The 22,468-nt window shown below is 37.3% G+C and overlaps 1 protein-coding gene across 2 annotated transcripts in view; it reads right to left on the reverse strand.

The window, feature by feature from the left end:
- Nucleotides 1–22,468, reverse strand: part of LOC306657137 (guanine nucleotide exchange factor VAV3) — a 296,869-nt gene that overhangs the window by 192,124 nt on the left and 82,277 nt on the right. For both annotated transcript variants that reach the window (XM_079132883.1, XM_079132882.1), the window contains exon 2: nt 6,861–6,977. In XM_079132883.1, coding sequence (XP_078989009.1) covers nt 6,861–6,977 — 117 coding nt within the window. The remainder of the gene's footprint in view (nt 1–6,860; nt 6,978–22,468) is intronic.

Here is a 22,468-nt window from a genome sequence, read left to right on the forward strand (position 1 = left end):
TGGTGCAGGCAGTATAAACAGCTGGGAATTTCCATTACATAAGCCATTCAAAAGTCCTTTTCTCTATTAAGTTACCATGGACCCCATGGTTTTCTCAGCAAGTTCAAATGTATTATTAAATGGCAATGCATTTATGGTGCTAAAAGACCAAATTGCCCCTTGTCCTGAATCTTCCCTGATGGAGCTGCTAAATTGCTTTACATCCAGGATGTATGGATAAGGGTACAAGGATGTCTTTCATCAGTCCGGCCTCCCAGTCTGGCCTCTCCCATCGTGGGAGAGGAAAAAAAGGAAAGAAAAGAAAACACTCCACGAGCTCAACAGCAACAACCACCTTCTATAAAAGTTGCCCTGTAGACCTCCCAGCTGAAGTCTCCAGGCAAAAAAAAAATCAAGTGAAATGTTTATCACAAAAACCAAGGACAGCACAAGGTAACCTTACAGGCATGCACACACATGCACACACATGTTACAATTTTTTTAATAATCTGACCCAGAAAGAATCAAATCAAATAGATAAAATGAGTTTCAAATCAAATGAGTTTCAAGAAAGTGCCATTTGAATTTTCTTTTTAATCATTCACATATCCACATTCAGAACTCTAAATAACAATATCCACTCAAATTACTTGGTTCATTTACTCAATTGCTTAGTGAGCAATAAGCTAGGTATTTTACAGAAATTAACTCTATTTTCACGATAATCTTGTATGGGAAAATTTAGTATTCCATTTATAGACAAAGAAACTAAGGACCAGAAGGGTTAATGACAACTCTGAGGTCACAGAGAATCCTGCAGAGTTTTCTGACTTAGAATATTTCGTCCAAATCAATCAATATCCTAAGTTTTACTCACATTTAGGTGAGAAGAGTTAAGTGGTTCTTTAACTCATTTTACGTGTGGTCTTAAAGTCATTTTCAAAACATTTTATATGGCCCAAATATACAGACACAGATGGGGACCTCTAGAGAAGATAATTCATGCTCATTTTTTCATCTCTGTAAGGCAGAGACAGACCTGGGAAGGAAGTCTCATTACTTTTGAATCTCAAGATCTCTAATTTTGCTTGGGTCAATGGTAAGAGGGGAAAATAACTTACCATATTTACCACAAAGCCAGGAATGGTGTTTTGTTTTGTTTTTGTGGTGCTGGGAATTGAACATAGGGGTTAATTGCATGCTAAGCAATAACTCTACCAATGAGTTGCATCCCAAGCCCTAGGACTATACTTTATTTACTTATTTATATACTATACAACAGAGTTTCTACAACTCTGTTTTCCTTACACCTCTTCATTATATGATAGAAAATATAGACTAATAAATGGTCTTTAAGTTGCATGGAAAAAGAAAAATCATCTCTACACACCTAAAATTACCTAACCTAGGAAGCAGTGAATTTAGTAGATTTCTCTCTTGATTGAAGAATTATTGAAAACTGACTCAAAAAAAAAAAAAAAAAAAGGAATGCATTGGCTCATTTTATGGAAAAATCCATAGACACATGTAGTTAGCTTTGGGCACAGCTTGACTCTAGCTTCACATGATGTCACCAGGCTCTTCCCTAGATCTATTCCCTCTGAACTGGGTCCATTTTGAAATTCCAGGTGGTACCAAGATGGCTTCAGTTACTCTGAGACTCACAGACCCACATCCACACACTTCCAAATCAGAGGGAAATAAAAGAAAACTGCCCCTGCAAATGTCTCAAACCATCATATTGGTCCCAACTGAGCAACTCACTCCATCACCAAACCTATCACTGTGGCCAAAAGTATGCAATATCTTATTTGACCAAACCGTCTAAATTACAAGAATGGGGGGAAAAGGTGGGATTGGGGGAGCTTTCAAAGGAGATATGATGCCACAGAAGGGGGAATAAAAGATGACTGTATATAATAAAATAGATCAATGCTCTACCACATTAAAGTTATTTCTTAACCTTACCCTTCCAATATATTATTAGTTCTTACAGTTAATTCAAAATTTAACCCCTGTTTACCAATGAATCTCAAACCTACTGAAATAATGATGTTAGTGGTAACAATAACAACTATTATTTATTGTGTCAATCTTGGACCTAGACACTACTAATATCATACATGATTTAATCTACTACTCACCTCATCTTAATTTATAGATGAGGAAACTAGGCTCAGAGAAGCTAAGTTACTAGGCCAAGATCACAAACTAGTAAGGAATACAACCAGAGTTCAAACAGGTCCAACACAGAAGCCAAAACATGACTCGACCTCTCTGGATAATATTTTTACCTGTGTCCCTGACCCACTCCTAAGATGATGCTCTGAATTCATTTGACAGTGCCTGTCCTGAACCTTAACATTTTAAAACTGCTAAAATGCCATTCAGATCACCTGGGACTACCTTTAGCCAGATGTGATTCTCTTTGATTAAAAAAAAAAAAACTACCTTATACTTGAAAGAAATTTTTAGACTAATCTGAAGTCTGCAAGTGTCAGGAAGTAGGGGAGGATATGACTGCAGCCACATCTGGACTACAGCAGCAGCCTGATTTCTATTACTAGAAATGATCCCATTAAAGAAAAATCCCAAGTGCTTCTGTACTGAGAAGGTGCCAAGAGACTGCTCAGGAGGAAACACTTCTAAACAGCAAGAATGTTATTCAGAAAATGGCAATCAGAGCAGGGTGACAGAAAATTCCTTATGTGCAGCATGAGAGTGGAACAAGATTTTACTTATTGTTGTCATCAGAAAGTCAGAAAAGGACTCACTTTTTTTTTTTTAACAAAGTTAAATGATTTTTCAAAATGTGAACCCAAAGCCTATAAGGGTTCTTAAAAGGACAACTAAGCCCACCTACTACTGAGCAGGTACCAGCCTCCACTGTCCTAGCTAAGGACTTCACCTCTCATCAGAACACAACGGTCCTGAGTAAGTCACACTTAAACTCAAGGCATCCGCTGACTCCAAGATGAGTTCAAGTTACTAAGCTGGTTCCTCATTTCTATCAAAGTGTGTGTGTGTGTGTGTGTGTGTGTGTGTGTGTGTGTGTATTTCTAATTCTTGTTGATGTTGATAGAGTTTGAATTGAAGTGAATTAACACTGAGTAAGAAGCTCAATACTAGAAATTAAAGGAACCTTTGAGAGGCAAATTAGCATAAATGTGAATACTCAAAATGTATGCTCTTCACCATCTCATTAAAGCAAAATTATCATTATCATTCATTTGTATCAATTAACATTTTTCCCAGGATTTGCTTACTTTCCAAATGAAAACACATCCATGTCAAGCCTGTGGTTCAACATTAGAATTCTGAACCCACACCAGAAGGAGGCCTTGGACAGAGATTAAGGAACAGAATATGCCACAGCAGGGAAAGGCAGGGAGGACACAGCTAAGAATTGATGACATGTATACCAACAAGAATCTCTGAAACATTTGTCTATTTAGTTATTAACTTTAACACCAACTCATGCAGCATACTGAATCTTTCCTTTCTAAAGATAAAATAAAATGTAATTAGATCCAAAGTCACAGAGCTCTTGTGCTTTTTAGTTCTGTCAATTCCTTTGGTTTTTTCCTGTACATTAAACCTTCTCCCTGATCATCCACACAGGAGTGACACCCCAAACATGCAGCAGACAAGGAAAGCAGAGCATTCAGAGCCTGAACTCAAGCTCCTGCTCCACTCCCCAAGCCAGGAGGCCTCAAAAATCACTTGATCCTCCCACCACCTCACTTTCCTTATCTGAAGAATGGGAACACTTGCCTGCTGCCATTCTAAGACCATTTTGAGAATTAAATGAGGTTGATAATATTAAGAACTCTGAAAACTTCAAAATGCTGAAAAAATATAAGGTACCATTATTATAAATAAGATATTCCTGGGCAACAAGGTGCCAAATATCCATAAATTCTAGAGTCACCATTTGTATGAATTAAGGTATGCAAACACAGATTTTTCATTTTAAATTGACAAAAAATTCAATAAAATCTAAGGAATGGAAGGAAATAAGCTCATCCAAATCCTATTAAATTTTATACTCACAATATCAAAAACTGTTTTATCTCTGAATGGATACTCTGCATTTTTCTGTTCAAAAATTTAGAACTATGTGAATTACCCCAGTTCCATCACTCCCAAACTAGGATTTGTAGGTAGGCACAATAATAGTACCCACAAAGTAAGACTGATACAAAGATTGCATGAATACATGCAAAGCACCTGGGATCATGCTGTTACATGTTATAGCCATGTGAATGTTTGTACAAGACATAGTGATGAGAATCAGCCAAATCTAGGTTCAAATCATTGCTCCAAACCCTATTAGATATGAAATTTGGAGTGCAGTCTTTCTCACTGAAAAATAATAGTACTTCATAAGGTTGTCATGAGGATTTAAAACATAATACAGACATGAAGATTGAAAAGTTACCTGCACATCTCAAGTCAATAATTGGTGGTATTGGTTGTTTTGCTTAGAATATTTAATAATTGAAGTATGGAAATTATGGAGTGATATGAAATGTTTCTTGAAATTTTAGTTGGTTTCTTTAGGTCAAAAACACTTCTGAGGAAAGAGCTGTACCAATCTCAGAAGAAACAAAAATGTATGTGGCTTTAAAGTAGCAAGCACAGGTTCAAGTTCTAAACCACAGTTTCAAGTTTAATTCTCCTTCAACTTAACCACTACCAAAAGAGAGTAATTAGAAATACAGTTATCCCTGAGACGCATATGGCTCATTCCTTTACATTCAATTATTTGGAATCTCAACTCCCCTATAAAGCTTCCATGTCTAATTTATCTAGCAGGTAGTGTTGTTCCACTAGAACAAAGCCAAGCATTTTAAAAATATTTATATTTTTCATCAACACCACTTTTTGTAAACTTGAATGAAAAATGAATAGCCCCTTCATGAGCTTTAAAAAGTCAAGGCTTTTTTCACTTTTCATTTCTACAGATCATTTCTGTTTTTCAATTCCCCAAAAGAGAAGGTGAAAATCAATGGAGATTTTTTTTTTTTTTTAAACAGACTAGGGAAAGGATCAAAGAAAAGTGAAAACAACAATGATCTCTCTGGTGTTTTTCAGGACCAACAGCTTTGAGAAGTATCTTCCTCACCTGGGCTACTACTTAATTTCTCTTTGTCTTCATGGCTGAACTTCAAGGACATGAGCAAATATGCTTCCATTTCCTTACTAAGGGCCTGGCTTTCAGTTCCTTTCACTAACCATATTTTATCCTTCATCATTTTAATTTGGAACCTCAACACAGTTAAATCACAGCTTGCTGGAGATAAAAGAAATCTTAGAAATCACATTCCTACACCCATTTTCCTTCCAAGCTGACAGGCTGTCTGATGACTGGGAAGACTGTGACTTCTCAAAGTTCATGAAACAACTCTGGATTAAAGCCAGAAAGAGAACTGCAGTCTCCAATCTACCCATACAGAATAGTTTCCCCATCTTTGCTGTATTTCAGTATCTAATTTCTTGTGTTTCTGTCTCAAGTTTAGGCTATTCATTCCCATTGCCAAGCAAATCAATCCATTGCTTGGTTTTTATTTTATAAGCAAAATATCACATCATAGAAACCACATAAAGTGTCACTTTCAGACAGCCTTTTTTAATTATTTTTTTTTATTTTTTACAGACTGCATTTTGATTCATTGTCCATAAATGGGGTACATTTTTTCATTTCTATGTTTGTGCATGATGCACATAAATTCATACCATTTATGTAATCATACATGTACATAGGGTAATGATGTCTGTCTCATTCCACCATTTTTCATACTCCCAGCCCCTCCTCCCTCTCATTTCCCTCTACATAATCTAAAGTTCCTCCATTCTTCTCTCACCCCCCAAACCTCCTTGATAAGACACTAGCGCCTGAACTGAAGAATAGAAGCAAACTTCTCAATATTGCTTTGTCCTTTCCTCCTTATGTGCTTATTTTCATACTGCAGTGTAATGTCAGCAGGGATTGAAGTAATACCATCTCAGATACTGACTTTTTAATGGCTACTTACTTGCCAGGCATGGAACTTAATGCTTAATCAAGTCATAATAACAGACCATAACTTTTGAAAGGATGATTCTTTTGCCTAATATACACGTGTCTGGTATACACCCAAGTAGTAATGGTAAACATTAAAACAATTTCTATGTGGAAAAAATATCACTGAAATTCAATGATTCCAACAGATATAAGCTGAAATCTAAGCAAGAAGAATTACTCAATGAACTGGCTGGTGCTGTGGCTCAGTGATGAACACTTCCCTAACATACATGAGGACATGGGTTTGATCTCTAGCACCACAAAAATTAACTAAAAAGAAAGAAAAACACAACAGTCTCAAACACTTCAGCAGTTTGTGTCTTCTCCAAGTTATCTCGCAAGTGTCAAAACAGAGAAAAGGGCAACAGTGTTCTCCACTTTCACAAACTAGATGCCATCCACATATAGAGAAGACTGGAGGGAAAGAATATTGGTCATCGGACATAGGTACCAATGAACTATCTAAAGGATGGGTAATGGTAACCCTACCATCACAGGTAACCAGCAGGAAAAATTACCTCTGGATAAAAGACTTTCCTTGTGCTGCTTTAAATTAGAAAGTAATTCTAAACTTCTTTGTAAAGTCATTGCTATTTATTTGTTTTCTTTATTTTGTATGTGTTGTTTTTGTTGGCTAAACCACCTATATGGGAAGTTTAACTATACAATGCAGATACGTAGACCACTTAATTCTTAAAACTTAACAACATTCTCTAATGATGAGCAAATATTCTCCAATAAAAATATTAAAAATGCACCAACTATAACAATAAAGCTCTATTAAAAATATTGTAAACATTTTTAATGCAATTACCTTTCCAAAGTCACGAACATCGAACAGGTCAAACGCTTCAAAGAGTTCACTTTTCCTCATCCCAAATGTCTCGCAACAGGCCGTGAGAAACGTCCGTATGTTCTTCAAACAGAGGAACTGAGGAATGAAAAATAGCTATCAGTATATAGTGAATTATTCTGAATGCTACCAATCTTCTGCCACACCTGGGTTGCTACAAGAGTAACAGAACCAGTCCACTCTTGAGAGTGCTGTTTGCTCACTCGGCAGCACCGACTGAGCACCTACTCTCCTCCAGGTGATATGGCTATGGACAGGCAGGTGAAACTTCTGCCCTTGTGAAGCTTACATTCCAGTATAAGAAAACAGACAAGAACAAATGTAGCAACACAGAAAGGCAAACATTTATATTTTCCTATGATGGTAAATAGGACAGAAAAATTAAAGATGGGAGGAAAGATCCAGAGAGCTGGTGGAGGTAGGGTGGAGAGAACTTAGCCAGGTCTCCCTGAGAGGAGGATGGTGGGGCAGAGATCTGAGGTGGTTAAGGTGCAAACCATGCAGAAAGGTAGACAGGGTATTCCAAGCTAAAGAAGCATCACTTATTGAGGCCCTGAGGCAGGAGTGTCTGAGTATGTTTGAGAAAAAGGCAAACTAGAGTGAGTGATGGGGAGAAAGGTAGGAGGTGAGGGAGACAGGTCATGGGGTCAGATGGTGAAGAACCTTGTCAGACAGCTTTTATTCTGATTGATAAGAGAAGCTATTGGGGGACAAGGGCCATATAAGGGACAAAATCTAATGTTTCACAAGGGTCTTCTTGGGCTGCTGCATTGGATATAGATTGAAGGGGGCTGGAGCGAGAATATGGCAGGAAAACCAGATAGGAGGCTACTGTAATAATCCAGGTGAGAGACAAACTTTGAAAACTCAGGTGTTACATTGTGACTGTGTTGAATCTGAGATAACCATTAGTCATCCAATGGGACGTGAGGCGGAAACCGTGTGGGAGTTCTTCAGAATATATAGAACACTGAACCATGATGTTGGCTGAGACCACTTTGGGAGAGGAGAACTGAGGGCAGGAAAACTTAGGAGATCAGGAAAAGAGGAGGTGGCTACAAAGGAGTCTGACAGAGAGTGATCAATGGGGAAGGAGAGAAAACCAAAGATGAGCTTCCTTGAAGCAAAGTTAAAAAAAGATTTCTAAGCAGCAAGAGTGACAAGCTATGTGAGATGCTGCAGACGGTCAAATAAGATTTAGATCAAGTGCTGCCCATGGAATTTGGAGTATGCAGGCCATTCGTTCCTTAACAGAAGCAGGTCCTGTGTAGGGACTGAAGTGAAAGACTGGAGCAGGTCCAGAAACAACAGGAGAGAATGAAAATAGGAGATAGGTGATGGAGTTTGGCTGCAAAGGGAAACAGAAAAGTAAAGGTCAAGGAAGGGTTTTTAAAAACAATGGCAGCTATGAGTATGTGTTTCTATTTTGATGGAAGTACCTTACTAGAGAAGGAAAAATTAATCACAGAGGAGCGAGGCACAGTACACCCAGATGAAGTCCTTGGGTAGGCAAAAGGGAGGTGATCAGATGTTGAAGCACAGAGGCTGACTCCCAGAGAGAGGCATGGTTAGCTCAGCCACAACAACAGGAGGTGCAGAAGGACACGCAGACACTGCTGACCACTTGAAAACCAAAAGTGAGAACTTTTAGTATCAAAAAGACTCAGATCCACCTAAGCGAAACATACATGTCCTGAAGATGAATTAGTTCTTTGTGGAAGTATTACTCAAAATAGCACACATTTTTTTTAAAAAATCACATGCATGTCAAAATTTTAAATAAATATTCTTATAATATGTCATTTATGCCAAAAGAATTTCAAAAAGAAAAACTTAACCTCCAATAAGTGAGCAACACATTAGCAAATTACTGCATCTGGTTTTTTGTTAAGCACTCACAATATTTCATTTTGTTTTGTTTTTAATCTTGGTTTGCTTTTTAATTGGCAGAAAGCACATTTTACTTCCTCTACATTTGAAACATTCAGATTTGTCATAAGCTTAACTTAGACACAGTTTTACCCTTTACAGGAATCATTCTCAGAGGCTTAAATATTTCAGGAGGGGTTAAAACCACAAGGGAAGCATCATAAACCTTTTGAAACACACAGGCTGCAGCCAATCAGCACATGCAGTTACTGCTTTCACTTTAAAAATTCATAAGAGACCTTTACAACACAGAATCACTCTGCATGTTGCTCTTCCACATAGAATTGCTTATTTACAGATTAAAAGGCTTGCATTCTGCCAAGACAGATAATAATTACACTCTGGGGGATTATGCAACTGCTCTCTTGCAATATTTTTTACATAATTAAGTGCCCAACTCATAGCTCACCAAGGAACAAAGCATAATTGCAAATGCCACCCTCTAAAGATTTCTCACCAAACTCAAATTTTCCCCATGTGTAGGAAAAACTGCACTTGGCTTGTATTAAAGTGCTTTGATCATTAATTCAGCAAAGCAAGTAGTATTACTGAAAGTAAAAACAATATGAAATTTAGTCATTGTTGCATACACATAAGACTAAAAACATGCTTTCCTCTTACTTCTGGAACAAATGTTAACCTTACTTGTCCCCTAAGTAGTTCAACTCTATTAAATTCAAATATTTACTGGATTTGGAAAAAGTCACTGGTACACTCTTGCTTTCAGTCTTCAAACCTGTTTACCACTTTCTAATGTATGTTTTCAGTCAACCATTTTTGAATTCCTGCAACATTACACTGGAAAACCTACAAATGATTAAGGCTCTGCCTCAAGCTCCTCTATTAAATTTATCAGGAAATTGTTACGATCCTCAAAAGTTGACTGACAACACTAGGCTCACAAGTCACTGGATGCTCACAGAGTTGGGTGGTGGGCACAAGCAGGACAGAAGCAGGCCCCTCATTTGTTTTAGAAACCCCCAAGACAGCTGGGCTTGATGCTCCAGAACTTTTGCTTAGCTTTTATCCTACTTTTCCTTTTTCAAGTTTATTTAAGAAACTTTTGAATCAAAAGAAGAGTTGAAATATGAAATCCCCACCTACATTAATCATTGTAACATAGTGCCACATAGGATCTTATAAACATACTTTTTTTATTTTAAAATGTATTTTACTCAGTATTTGAGAGTAAGTTATAGACATCACAACACTTTATTCCCAAATAACTCAACATACACCTCCTAGGAATAAGGATATTTTCCTACATATCAATAATACCTATATTACATCTATGAAAATTAACAATTTTGTATTAGCTAGTATCCATTCCGTATTCAAATCTGCACAACTGTTCATCTCATGCCTTTTAATATTATTTTTGCCCAATCTAGGATCCAATCAAGTTTCAGTCCTTGCATTTGCTTGTTCTATCTTTGCAACACTCCTTAATTTAAAAATCCCAAGGCTGTCACTCTGTTTTGTTTTGTTTCATTTTTAGTGACGTGGGCTCTATGAAGAAGTCTCACATTCTTCATTTGACTATTTCCCCACAGTGCCATCAAATCTATACTTCCATCACTTGTATTTTCCGGTGAACAAACATCTAGGTTCAAGCAAAGCAGGTGACAGAAAATACTTCATATTCCATACTATGAATGTCATATTTTCTCAAATCAGAAGAACCAAAATTATGGGCTATCTCATTACTACTGATGCTAAGCTCATACTTGTTTAAGATGGTTACTACCATGATGCTGTCTTGTAAAGATACATGTCTTTCTCATATCTGTAAATAACCAGCAGTGAAAACGGGGTGACATGTAGCATTCCCAATTTTTTTTTGGCAAAGCATACACCATCTTCTGATTGTCCCAATTATTCCATTTGGGACTGTAAAATAGTGATTTTGCTATCATTCCTTTCACCTTTATTAGTTTGTAACCTTTTATAAGTTTATAAATCTATAGTCTTTTATAAATTTATAAATCTTGCCCTCCTTCATTTCATTTGTGAGCAAATCAACTGTCATCATTATCCTTTTTATCTTCAGATTGTCCCAAATTTGACTTTGAGGAATCCTTCAAACTGGTTCCTGTGTCCTTTTGATATAATTTCATTCATCTTTGTTTTCTTGTCTTTAACTTGTTCCAAATTCATATCATATTTTCCCAGAACTAGTTCTGAATAGTCATTTCCCTAAGAAGGTCTGTTTCCATTTGTAAATAGCAAATGGTATTTAAAAACTAAAGCCTGAACATCAGGCCACATCTAGATTACATAAGCCAATTACATTAAATCAACCAATGCCTCTACCGTTTCCTTAAATAATCTATCACTTGCACCTGAAAGAGACAATGAGATTGGTCTAACTGGTCTTTAAAGTGCCTTTCAGAAAATAATATATTTTTTTATGGAATATGTAATAAGCCAACTCTTATCTCCCTCTGTTCAGGATAAAAGGAATTTGAAATTACTGAATAATAATTAAGATGTAACTTTTTATGGCTAGAGATGTGATTGTCTTACATAAGGGTGTTTCAGTATTAAGCTTTTTTTCCCTAAGACAACCTACACAGACTTTGGGATCAGAAGGTATTTGATGTTCCGTGTATCGTCGTCAGCAGCTGAAAAAATATTGCCTTCAGAAGTGGCTTAAGGGGCACAAGGACAAGTCCATCTCATTATTTCACAACCATGTCTTATTCTTGACCAAAAATCACACTACTTTGCTATTTCATCTAACTTATTTGCATGAGATAACTTCAGGATTTCTTAAAATTTAGAATTTTAGGAAGTAGCATTAAATGACTTCAGGATTTAATTTTAAAGTACTAAATATATCCATATAAGAAAAAGAATTGCCAAATAAGGACACATGAATTACAAACAGTCATTTATTCCTTGAACAGGTATTAATCAGATGTCTGTTATATAAGAGGTATCATGAAACTTTTGAACTTATTAATGTACTAGACAATGTGACTTGAATGAAACTACCAAGAACTGGGGATAAAAAAGGAAATGTGACCCAGGCCCTACCTTCAAAGCACAGACAGGCAGAGCAGACAGACAAGTGAATCCACAGTTACGAGATAGGGTGGCAACTGCTATGAAGAATTCAAAGGTTCTTGCAAGTCCTGGATGATCAGGACAGCTTTCTGGAATAACTATGGTACGTGAGATAAAACCTAAATGGTGTATGGGGGCCAGCCCCACAAACAGAAGGAATGGTTGGCGCCCAGGGAGGGAAAAGGATATCACCAGATATAGAGAATAGGGTGCTCCAGGGAAATAGCAGGGCATGTGAATGAGTAGGGGAAGAGACAAAACCAGGATCACTGGGGACCAAGAAAGTGGTTTGGAGGGTCACAGTCCTGGGTGGGAAAAGTGGAAGAAGGACAGGAGAGTGAGCTGGGATTTCCCTAACATGCCAAAAGAACTCAAGGTTTTTCCTACAAGAAATAGAGGTTAAAGAATTTTAAGTAGAAGAGTTAACTACTACGCAGCTTTTTATTTTAAGATTATTAGTGCTATGAGTTCTGAGCGATTTCTATGTCCATGCTAAATATTTATACCACTTAATATTCGTAACAATCCAATCAGGAAAGTGTTTTTTTTTTTTTTCTTTGATATCTACTGAGGCTGAGAAATTTATTCAAGTTTACAAAATTGCATTTGCTAAAGCAACAGAGTCAGGGTGTGAACCCAGGCATTCTGGCTGCAAAGACCGTATCCTTAACTATTATGTTATACTAACTTCATTATGTGGTATGCAGCATTAAATGGTTTTCTTTTTGTTAGGGAGATGATGAGGGGTACTCAAGCAGCACAGGATGATTTGAAAATCATTATATTAATCTAATAGGAGATGATGGTGATTTAGACTAGGAAGGTAGAAGGAAAAACAGAAAGAACTCTAATATTTCCATATTTTCTAGGAAATAATATGGAAAGGTAACACCTAACAATTAATTGAACATGAGCAGGGAGGATTGGGAGAAAAATTGAAGGCCTACAGATTATACGCACTTCTATTTCTCAGCAGTCAGATGGGTAACATGAGCATTCACTGAAAATGGTAACTGGACAAATGGGGGAGGAGGCATGTGAAAGGGGGCCACCAGCTGAGTCAGTTAATTCTTGCCTTCAGAAATGGAGAGGCCCAATAATTAGATGCCACCTGGCTTCCCTCCCAGGGATACCCATGGATAAGTAATATATTCTAATAACAAAGACACCTGTCTTTAACTGCCCTTTGTCTCTCTGTCCCTTCAAAAAAAAAAAAAAAAAAAAAACAACCATGAATAGCTTACTTATTCAAAGTCAAGGGATGAAAATGTCATAAAAGCCGTCCACATCAATGCACATAACCTTCAGAGAAGAAAGTTCAGTACCAACAAGGCCTAAGACATCCTAAAATTACACACCAGGCCAAAGCTCTCTGGATTGGAAAATGCTTCATATACAGAAAAGGATCCCAACAACGAAAGTGGCTTTCCAAGGTGCTGCCTCAGTTGTCACCACTTCAATGCTAGCAACACTCATGTACAAGAAGGAAACACTGTAAGGTCAGATGGCTAAAGTTCACTATAAAACTGAAAGGACCTCCCCTCTCCCTCAACACGTACAGTGTCCGGGTTTTTTTTTTGTGTGTGTGTGTGTGTGTGTGAGAGCCTTGTTGACTCTTCTCAAATGCAAACAGAATCATTTCAACTACTTCTTTAGAACTGTTAGCAATAATGGACTAGTTGGGCGCAATTCGAATTATGAGAGGCCATTAATAAGCTGAATGGGAGTTTTGAAAGATACAGAAGAGACCACCATTAGGCCTACTTGCAAACGTGGCTTCTTGCCAGAGCCTCAGCTCAGACTTTATCAAGTCTCTCCCCAGGACTTCTGTCACTCTAACCCCTCTCCTCCTCTGTGCCCCTCCAAAGGCTGAAATCGTTTCTACAAGTGCTAAGGCACAAGAGAAAGAAGAGATTTTTTTTTTTTTTTTTTTTTGCGGTGCTGGAGATTTGAACCCAGGGCCTTGTGCTTGAGAGTCAAGCACTCCACCAACTGAGCTATATCCCATGCCCACAGAAATTTTTAAAAAATCAAGTTTCTCCCTTATTAGAATTTCCTATTTCTGTCACGTTTACCATATCTTCTCTTTTTTCCCATCTACAGTTCTTTTTAAATTAAGGAGCTAAATCTTACATCTTTTAGAAATTTAAGAAAAAAAAAAAAAGGGAAAAGAATGATTTTTATTTGTACGATGACCTCATTTGTTCTTTTACCTTTATGGATCAGTGGGTACTATAGAATATCATCACCACTGTCCTCTGGAGAAAGTCTCAGTTCAGCACTGCACAATATCTTCAACTTACTTTCATCTTTATCCTGATATTATAAATAAAGATTCCAAAAGGACATTCAGAGAAGAAGACAGAAATATTGCAAAAGGACATTCAGAGAAGACAGAAATATGTGAGGACAGTTCCTTGGCTAAAATCTTGTGTTCAAATGGTAAAGCCAAACTCCCCCTTATTCTCAGTATACTGAAAAACCAATTATTTGTTTTGATGGTTGTTTAAGCCTCAATTCATTTTTAATTCATTTTTAATGAAATGGTTTTAATCACCTAATCAAAAATGTAGTGATTTAACAGTAAATTTACAGAGTATTTTTTGTTTTTTTTATTTCATGATAATGCATTTTCATGAAATGTATGTAACTCTGTTGAAATGATTAAGCCTACAATGTAGGACTAGGTAAAAATACATGCATCCTCTTCACTCTGCAGCACCTGGCTCACATTTGTAATGGTAATATCCAAGCTTGATTATGATATGTCTGTTTGCCCAACTATTGCCCCATGAAACAGTAAACATCTTTGAGCAGATTACATCTATTTTGTCTTTGTATCCCCAAAGCTTACATAATAGCACATGCTTTAGATAAACTTATGAATAAATACTGATGCAGTTTATCTGTTAAAAAAAAAAAAAATAGCAACCATTCCTTGGTAGCCAGAGAACTCAGAGTACATTTTTACATTAAATTGTCATCCTAGCTTTTTATTCATATATTAGTAAAGTATAGTTTTTACTAGGGTACCTTAAAACTTTCTGGAGTAGTTGGTGATGTTACATTTTTTGAATAAAACTAATAAAGATTTTAAATTATTATGTTCACACACATAATCTTTATTCTGGTTGCCTACAACTGGTGTAAGTTCAATGTTGAACTGGTAACAGATTTTCAGAAGCCCTAGCCAGTGGTCTCCGTAACACACATGTGCACGCATATGTACATGTACATACACACACACACACACACACACACACACACACACACTCTGCTGCTTTCACTAGCTCTTGTCCTCAAAAGAGGAAGAACTGTACCCCTCTCCCTAACTTAGACACTGAATTTCAAAAGGTTTTTGTTGTCACCATGCATTAACCCCTAGATAGAGAAAAGATTAACACAGATCATCTTTTTAAAAAACATTTTTAAAAGATGTGTCCACCTATACAATACCTTTGTTTTATTTATTTACTTTTATGTGGTGCTGAGAATCGAACCCAGTGCCTCATACATGCTAGGCAAGCACTCTACCACTGAGCCACAACCCCAGCCCAACACAGCATCTTTAATCCCCTTCATGTGTTTTTAGTCTTTGCACTGAAAAACTGAATACTTGGAGAATGAAGAAGTCAAAGTTAGTCTGAAATACCTATTTTACTATGTTCATTAATCTACTAATGAAAGTAATGCATGCCACTGTCTTTAATGAGAAAAAGTAGCACTCAACCATACTGTTAGCTAGAGCACAGTTAGCCCAAAGCATGCTAAAACTGCCCAATCTACATTTTTAAAAAGGCTTCCGAGTTCTATATTCTGGGTACAAAAAAAAAAAAAAAAAAAAAAATGGAATTTCTTTCTACTTAGGCCATAAAGAAGCAGTGGAATTCAGTAGCTAAAAGTCAGAATTTTTACATTGTTGAACAGTAGCCATTTAGCAAGAGTAATGCAGGTAGTAGAAAGAAGCAGTGGTTGACTCAGGAAGCTGAGGCAGGAGCACAAGTTTGAGACCAGCCGGGGCAACCTGGTGAATCTGTCTCAAAATAAAAAAATTACAAGCACTGGGGACATAGTTCAGGAGTAGAACACTTGCCTCGAAGGCTTAAAGTCCTGGATTCAATCCCCACACAAGAAGGAAAAGAAAGGAAAGGAAAGGGAGCAAACAAACAGTGGTGGTATCTGGAGTAGCAATGGTGGTGTTGGCTGCTAATGCAGAATGGAGGTTGCCAAACAACCCCATTTACGCAAGCCTACGTTAGAAATGGACCACCATTGCAAAGCAGAGGATCCTCAGAACTGCACAAGGGACAAGAAAACAGCTGCCTGTGGAACAGGGAATGAGCATCACCATCACTGTGCTATGTCACCTCAGAAGGATATGGTAGCTTCTCCTAAGAGTACAATATTCAAAATGAGGAAAAAGCCTTATTTTGGTAGTGGAAAGAAATCTTTGGTGCTTTTAAAGCCTTATAATTTGTCAATTCGAAAAATGAGAACAAAAATGTGTGTGTTTATATCTAATGTGAAAGGAAAGGAGCTGCATGCAAACTAAAACAGGATGGTTTGACTGCAAGCAACCCCTCCTACGCTGCCATCACCTACAACAGCCCCCATGGAAGCAGCACCGGAACACCCACACCTCGCTGAAGCACCCTCTCTTTCCTTTGTCCCCTGCTGCCCAGGTACTGCTCCTTCTACCTCACTCAATGTACAGCCAGAGCAGGATTTGGAAAGCAGATAACAAAAACAGGAACCAAAATGGAAGGGAAGTATAAACCCAAGGCCCCTCCTCACACTGTCACGATCCCATAAGTAGATGAGTCCACTGGCAGAGAGAGGTAAAATAATTAACCCAACACATAGCCAGTAAATGGTGGGACAAGGTTCCAACCCAGGCAGCTGGATCCAAAGCCCAAGCCTGTAACAGTGACAATATTCTGTCGTATGGCAGACTGTCCCAAACCAGGGAGCTAACAGCTACACATTCTACCCTCAAAGGGATGATAGTATTGTGAAGGTAGAAAGAAATGACCAGCACACTTCAATTCCAGTACAGCACTCAGTTCTGTATGTTATATTTTCAACACTCAGGGCACTGAGTGGGGTTGGCTGAGGGCTGCTCCTCTGCTGGGGTGGCTGAACTGAGTGTCCAAGCAGGAACAAAGCAGCACAGGAAATGGTTATTGTGAGAGACAAAGCTCACACAAAGGCCCGAACCACTGGAGAAGCACAGCAGTTCAGCTGGACTCAGAACTCATTTCTCCATAAGGATAAAGCAGTATCTCAGAGCAACGAAAATGGCTCCGTCTGCCACAAACAGCACAAGTGCAAACTTCTATGTCCCTAGTGTGGCACTAAGCCCTCTTTATGGATTACCTCCACTGACACACACACAAACCCTATGAAGATGACTCCAATCTATCCATGAGGAAACCGATGCTTTAAAGGACCCAAGGTCATGGTAGCTGAGGAGCAGGAGAGTGAGATCCACCCCCTACTGGAACTCCCCACCACGCCACACAGCCTCCTTGAGAGGTGGCCAGGGGGTACACACCAGTGGTGGATCAGACAGCAGGCACCTGCCCCTTGAGGGGACTTGTGTTCCACCCTAAGGAAAGCACAGTAGCACAACACTCCAACTTCAGTCACTGGAACAAAATTGAAGTCTTCCTTTCTCTCCCTTAACCCCCAAATTTCTCAAGAACCTAAAAGAATGACTCAGCTAAGATGGATTTTGTAAAGTGGATGATTTCCAGAATAGCTTCTGTTCTCCCTGTTTTATCCATCTGTGTTTATACAAACTTGTATTTTCTTCCTTCAACTCTGCCTATGCTGGAAACTTTTGTAACGGTTTGTTCCATTCTTTACTCCCAAACACACATGCCCTGAGATCAAAGTTTTATGTTTGCCAATGCACTGCACCAGTTTTTAGTATAAACTAAAATTTAAAAATAAAAACCTGTACATGTCATGGAAAACCATTAGAAAAAGTGAGAACTTTTTTTTATGAACAAAACATGCCCAAATGGATGACATTAACAAATGTTCTATTCCAATAATATAGTTTTCTACTCAAAGGAAAGGAAACAAGAAAATTATAAATTTCCTTCCTTAAATATGTGATTCAGCAGAACTAAAAAGTTGAAATATTCAGTAGGATGTCTTCAGAAAAGAAAACTCTTCTCCAAGCTTGCCCTCAACCTTGAGAGTCCTGGAAAGCCAAGTCTCGACTCCACCCTCCACTCTGCACCCAGGGAGGCTCCATCCAAACCCCATCAGTAAGCAGCAAGCCAGGGTGCCTGCAGCCTTGAAGCACACAGGCAGATATGCTTCAGTGAACGTGGCAAGTCAGCTTTGATCTGAATGGCTTCAAGCATGAACTGAATTTAGTATTTTCTTTGGGTTATGGTGACTTACCAGTGAATGTTGTTAAAAACAGCACTGTTGAGAATATTCTTATAAATTAAATATGATTTTAAATTGTCAAGTTTATTTCAAGTATCACAAAGTTATTCTTGGGGATAGAAATGTACCAAGTACATAAAGTCAGCAACCATTCTGACTCTTAATGGATTTTCTAGGAAATCTAAATTCCAATATTTTATCCTTCTGTTTCCATTATAAGTGCTCCCTAAGTCCCCATATTTAAATATCCAAACTACATCACTCATATTGGGAAAAAAAAAAAAAAACTTTAAATGTGTTGCCAAGCATATATCTTAGAGTTTTCAGTTCAGAACTTTTGTTTGCCAGGGTACGAGAGCACCACTTCTGAATGGTGCCTCAACCCACACACCAAAGCCACTGCACTCAGATACTTGACCGTTCATCATCCATGTGGCCTGATCTCCTCACCAAGACTATACACATAGTCATCTTTCTGACACATCTTTACTTTTACAGTTCATTTTCTGCTTTATCATTTTATTGTGTGACAAGAAGAGAAAAATACATCTTTAAATTTGGAGTAATTATTAATTTTACAACATAACAGATTGGACTTCAACCCTGCTATTATTCTGGTTTTATCTAAAAGATTCCAAAGGTTATTTTTTTAAATATCTTCAAGATTAGTACATGTCAGTTCCTATATATGAAGTAAAATAAAAGAATTAATGGCTAATTTATCATCTTACAGCATTATTATGCCTACTGGCATAATTTAAATACTACAGAGAATATTGCTATTAACTACATTGCTATGCTATCTTCTTTATTCGAGAGGTCATCATAGTACAACTAAAAATGAAGAGCAACATTTCCCCCAAGTGATTCCAGTTGCAGAAAGAGGCAATATAACTATTCTAAAAATAACCAACACAAAAATGTTGAAACTGCAATTCAGATCAGCAGAGTACAGAGTACTTAGCTCTCAACTAAGTAAACTACCTTCCCCTCTACTTCCTCTCAGCTACATAAGATCACATCCCTTTCTTTCTTAATGCCTTTCAGTAGTCTGCTTCTACATGTTGATTGGATTAAAATCATTGTTTTTCTGTGCCAAATCACATTCTATTTTCTACCCACATTTCTAACCTCTCTAATTAATATTCTCTCTGCACCCACACTCCTCCAAATTTAGCATCATCCCCCAATTTTATATAAATCAAAAGAAGGAATTTTCTACATTTTTCAGTGTGGAGCTTACAAAACTTAAATGACCTTCCTAAGTTCAACTATCCAGTGGGTAGGTAATATAAAAGAAAACCCATCTGACCCCAGAACCCATTTGTAATAGTAATCAACTAAATTACCTTCTTGGAGTCACACAATTCTTGATAGCAGAATCAGAATCTGCAGCCACATCTTTCTTTTGTTCCTAGTTCTGCTCCACTATGTATCTTGTGTGTGTCCATTTGCACACCTAGCACTTGCCTTAATTTAGGATAGGTTTGGTGCAAATAACAATGACTAAAAAACTCAATTTTGTATACTACACAATCTGGTGCATATTATAAAAGACCTGATTAAGATGATGCAACATCATCTTAATCAGGTCTTTTATCAGGACATTGACCAGCTCTCCCTGGAGTTGCTAAGAAAGACAAAGTGTAACGGTACTGTGAAGGATGAGGAATATTCCAGGGAGAGAAAAAAGAAGGAAAAAATGAGTATGCAATTTATTGTCCACACCAGAACTTTTTTTAAATGAATACTTGTAGTAGGACAAAAAGGCTTAAATAAGGAACACCATGGTAAATCATAAACAATAGGAACTAAATTTGCAAATGGCCATTTCAAATGGAGTTAGAATGAAAAAAAAATTTTTTTAAACCTACAAGGTATATCTGCCTTATAGGAGTTGGCTGGCAATTGAAGAAAAAAACTTAAAAGTATTTGGAAGAAGAGCATTCTAGAATGATCTATCACAGTCCATTCAGAAAGCTGTATAATCAGAAAATGTCCAATTTTGGTGAAAAATGGGCAAAGTTGGATTCATAGTTGAAGACTACAGAAGTGAAAGTACTTTTAGTACTTATTAGATGAAGACAAAACCTCTGACTTTTTGAAATGAAGTTCACTGGAAAAATAAGGAAAACTAAAGAAGGAAAAGTAAAGGTCTCTAACTATAAGAATTAGAATTTGGGATAATATTCATTTATCTTTGTTTTATTACTTCTGATTTTCTTATCTGACATATAGACTTTTTTTGGTTTATCTCCACATTTTACAGTCATTATTTCATTAAAATAAAGTTTCAGTTTGTTCTAAGGTCAGTATGACTACTTAGAATCTGCATTAAAATCACTGTATTAGCAAGAACTAAATTATAAGTGGAATTTGCATGTATCATGTGTTATCTGTATGTTTACACCACAACACATATTACTTTTTCTTAATAAGTACCACTACTACTATATTTCTTCTGAAAATATAACTAGGTGGAATACCAAACAGGTTGAAGTACATTCAATTAATTATAGAAAATGCTTCTAGTTTTTTTTCTTTTTCCTGCCTTGTTTTCAGCCTTCAAATAAACTCTGTCATCTTGAAATATGAGATTTGTATTCAATACACTGTTGTGCAGTATACTGCTTGTGTGACCAAGCTGAATTTCTACCCAACCCTAATCTTGTTTATCTCTGAGAAAAGGATGCCTGAAGGTCAGAAGTTCCTCTTCAGGTGGGCTGACCCAAAACAGCTGGATCCAAGAGGGCTGCCACAGTGACAGCAAGCCAAATTCTAACTTCATCATAACCTAATCCTCTAATCGTTACTATATAATTCCCATACTAAATGGCACACTACCAGCCACCATGACAGGAAGCACGAGATCATGAAAGGAATGAAAAGAGGTGGTGCTTGAGTACTAGGAAATCTCCACCTATTCCAGGAGCAGACCTGAATATGCCTCCCCTTTGTCAGTCTACCCCTCCTTCTTGTTACTTTTACCCTATATCCATCTATGACCTTTCCACCCACCAACAGGTTGAGAAACTGATTTGAAAGATGGGTTCCTACTTCTCCTTTCTTTGGTCACTAACTAAACTTGTGCTGTTGGCTCTCAGAGTTCAATCCCAGTTTTTGGCTTCCACACATTGAACAGAAACAGATTTCAATTTGAGGGTCTCCCAGACCAGAAAACTGTTGGTAGGTAACATTCTGTTCAGAAACCTACTAATCTGGACAATCATCATTACCTGTCACCACATTGCCACCATATACACCATGGCTGTCTAGGGCAACAGATTAAATGAATAGTGTTTTATTTCCAGTAGCAATAGAAAAACTAAGATGGAAAAATGAATGGATAGATTGGTTCAAATTCTCTTAATTCCCGTAGCTAGACACCTTTAGTCTTCCTTTTTTTTTTTTTTTTTTTTTTTTTGACAATGTTATATGCCCTGAAAATAATCTGAAGCAAGTGAAAGACACGTATATACACCCCACAATATATGGGAGAACAGAACCAGGCACAAAAGACCTGGGTACAAATCCTGATTTTGCATCAAGAACTGGGTGTTTATATAAGGAGGTAATTTAGTCACTAAGAATGGGTTCTGTGGTCAGACAGGTTTAAGTTCCTATCAGCCACCTGCTGCCTAGTTGACCTTAGGAAGGTAACGTCTCTAAGACTTAGACTACAAAATGTACATGATTCTATCTTTCTAATAGGAGAGTACTTAGCCTAATGAAATATAGGTGAAGCATACTATTGATAAGCAGTAAGCCTTCACTGAATATTGCTTATTGTTATTGATAAGAAAATGATAAATAAACTAAAATACATTACAAAATCGTATGATTAATATACCACAATGGTATTACACTGTTTGTAACACTATTATTATTAGGTAGTAATTTAACCCATGTTAGTCTTGACTTCTTTTATAATATGAGAATAACTGTATTTCCCTAACAGGACTGTTGTATCAGCTGAGAGAATCTGTGAGAAATCTGTTTCATTAGTTCATTTCACACATTAAGCACTAAGCGCCCATTATGCATTAAGTACATGTCAAGCTCAAGCTCAGCTCAAGGCTTGTTGCCAAAGACACAGAGAAGACAGAGGGCTCCTTCTTCCCAAGAGTGTACAGTCCAAGGACAGCATGCAAACATAAGGAGTTGTA

Source organism: Sciurus vulgaris, assembly GCF_902686455.1.
Source record: "Sciurus vulgaris genome assembly, chromosome: 1".
Classification (NCBI taxonomy): Eukaryota; Metazoa; Chordata; class Mammalia; order Rodentia; family Sciuridae; genus Sciurus; species Sciurus vulgaris.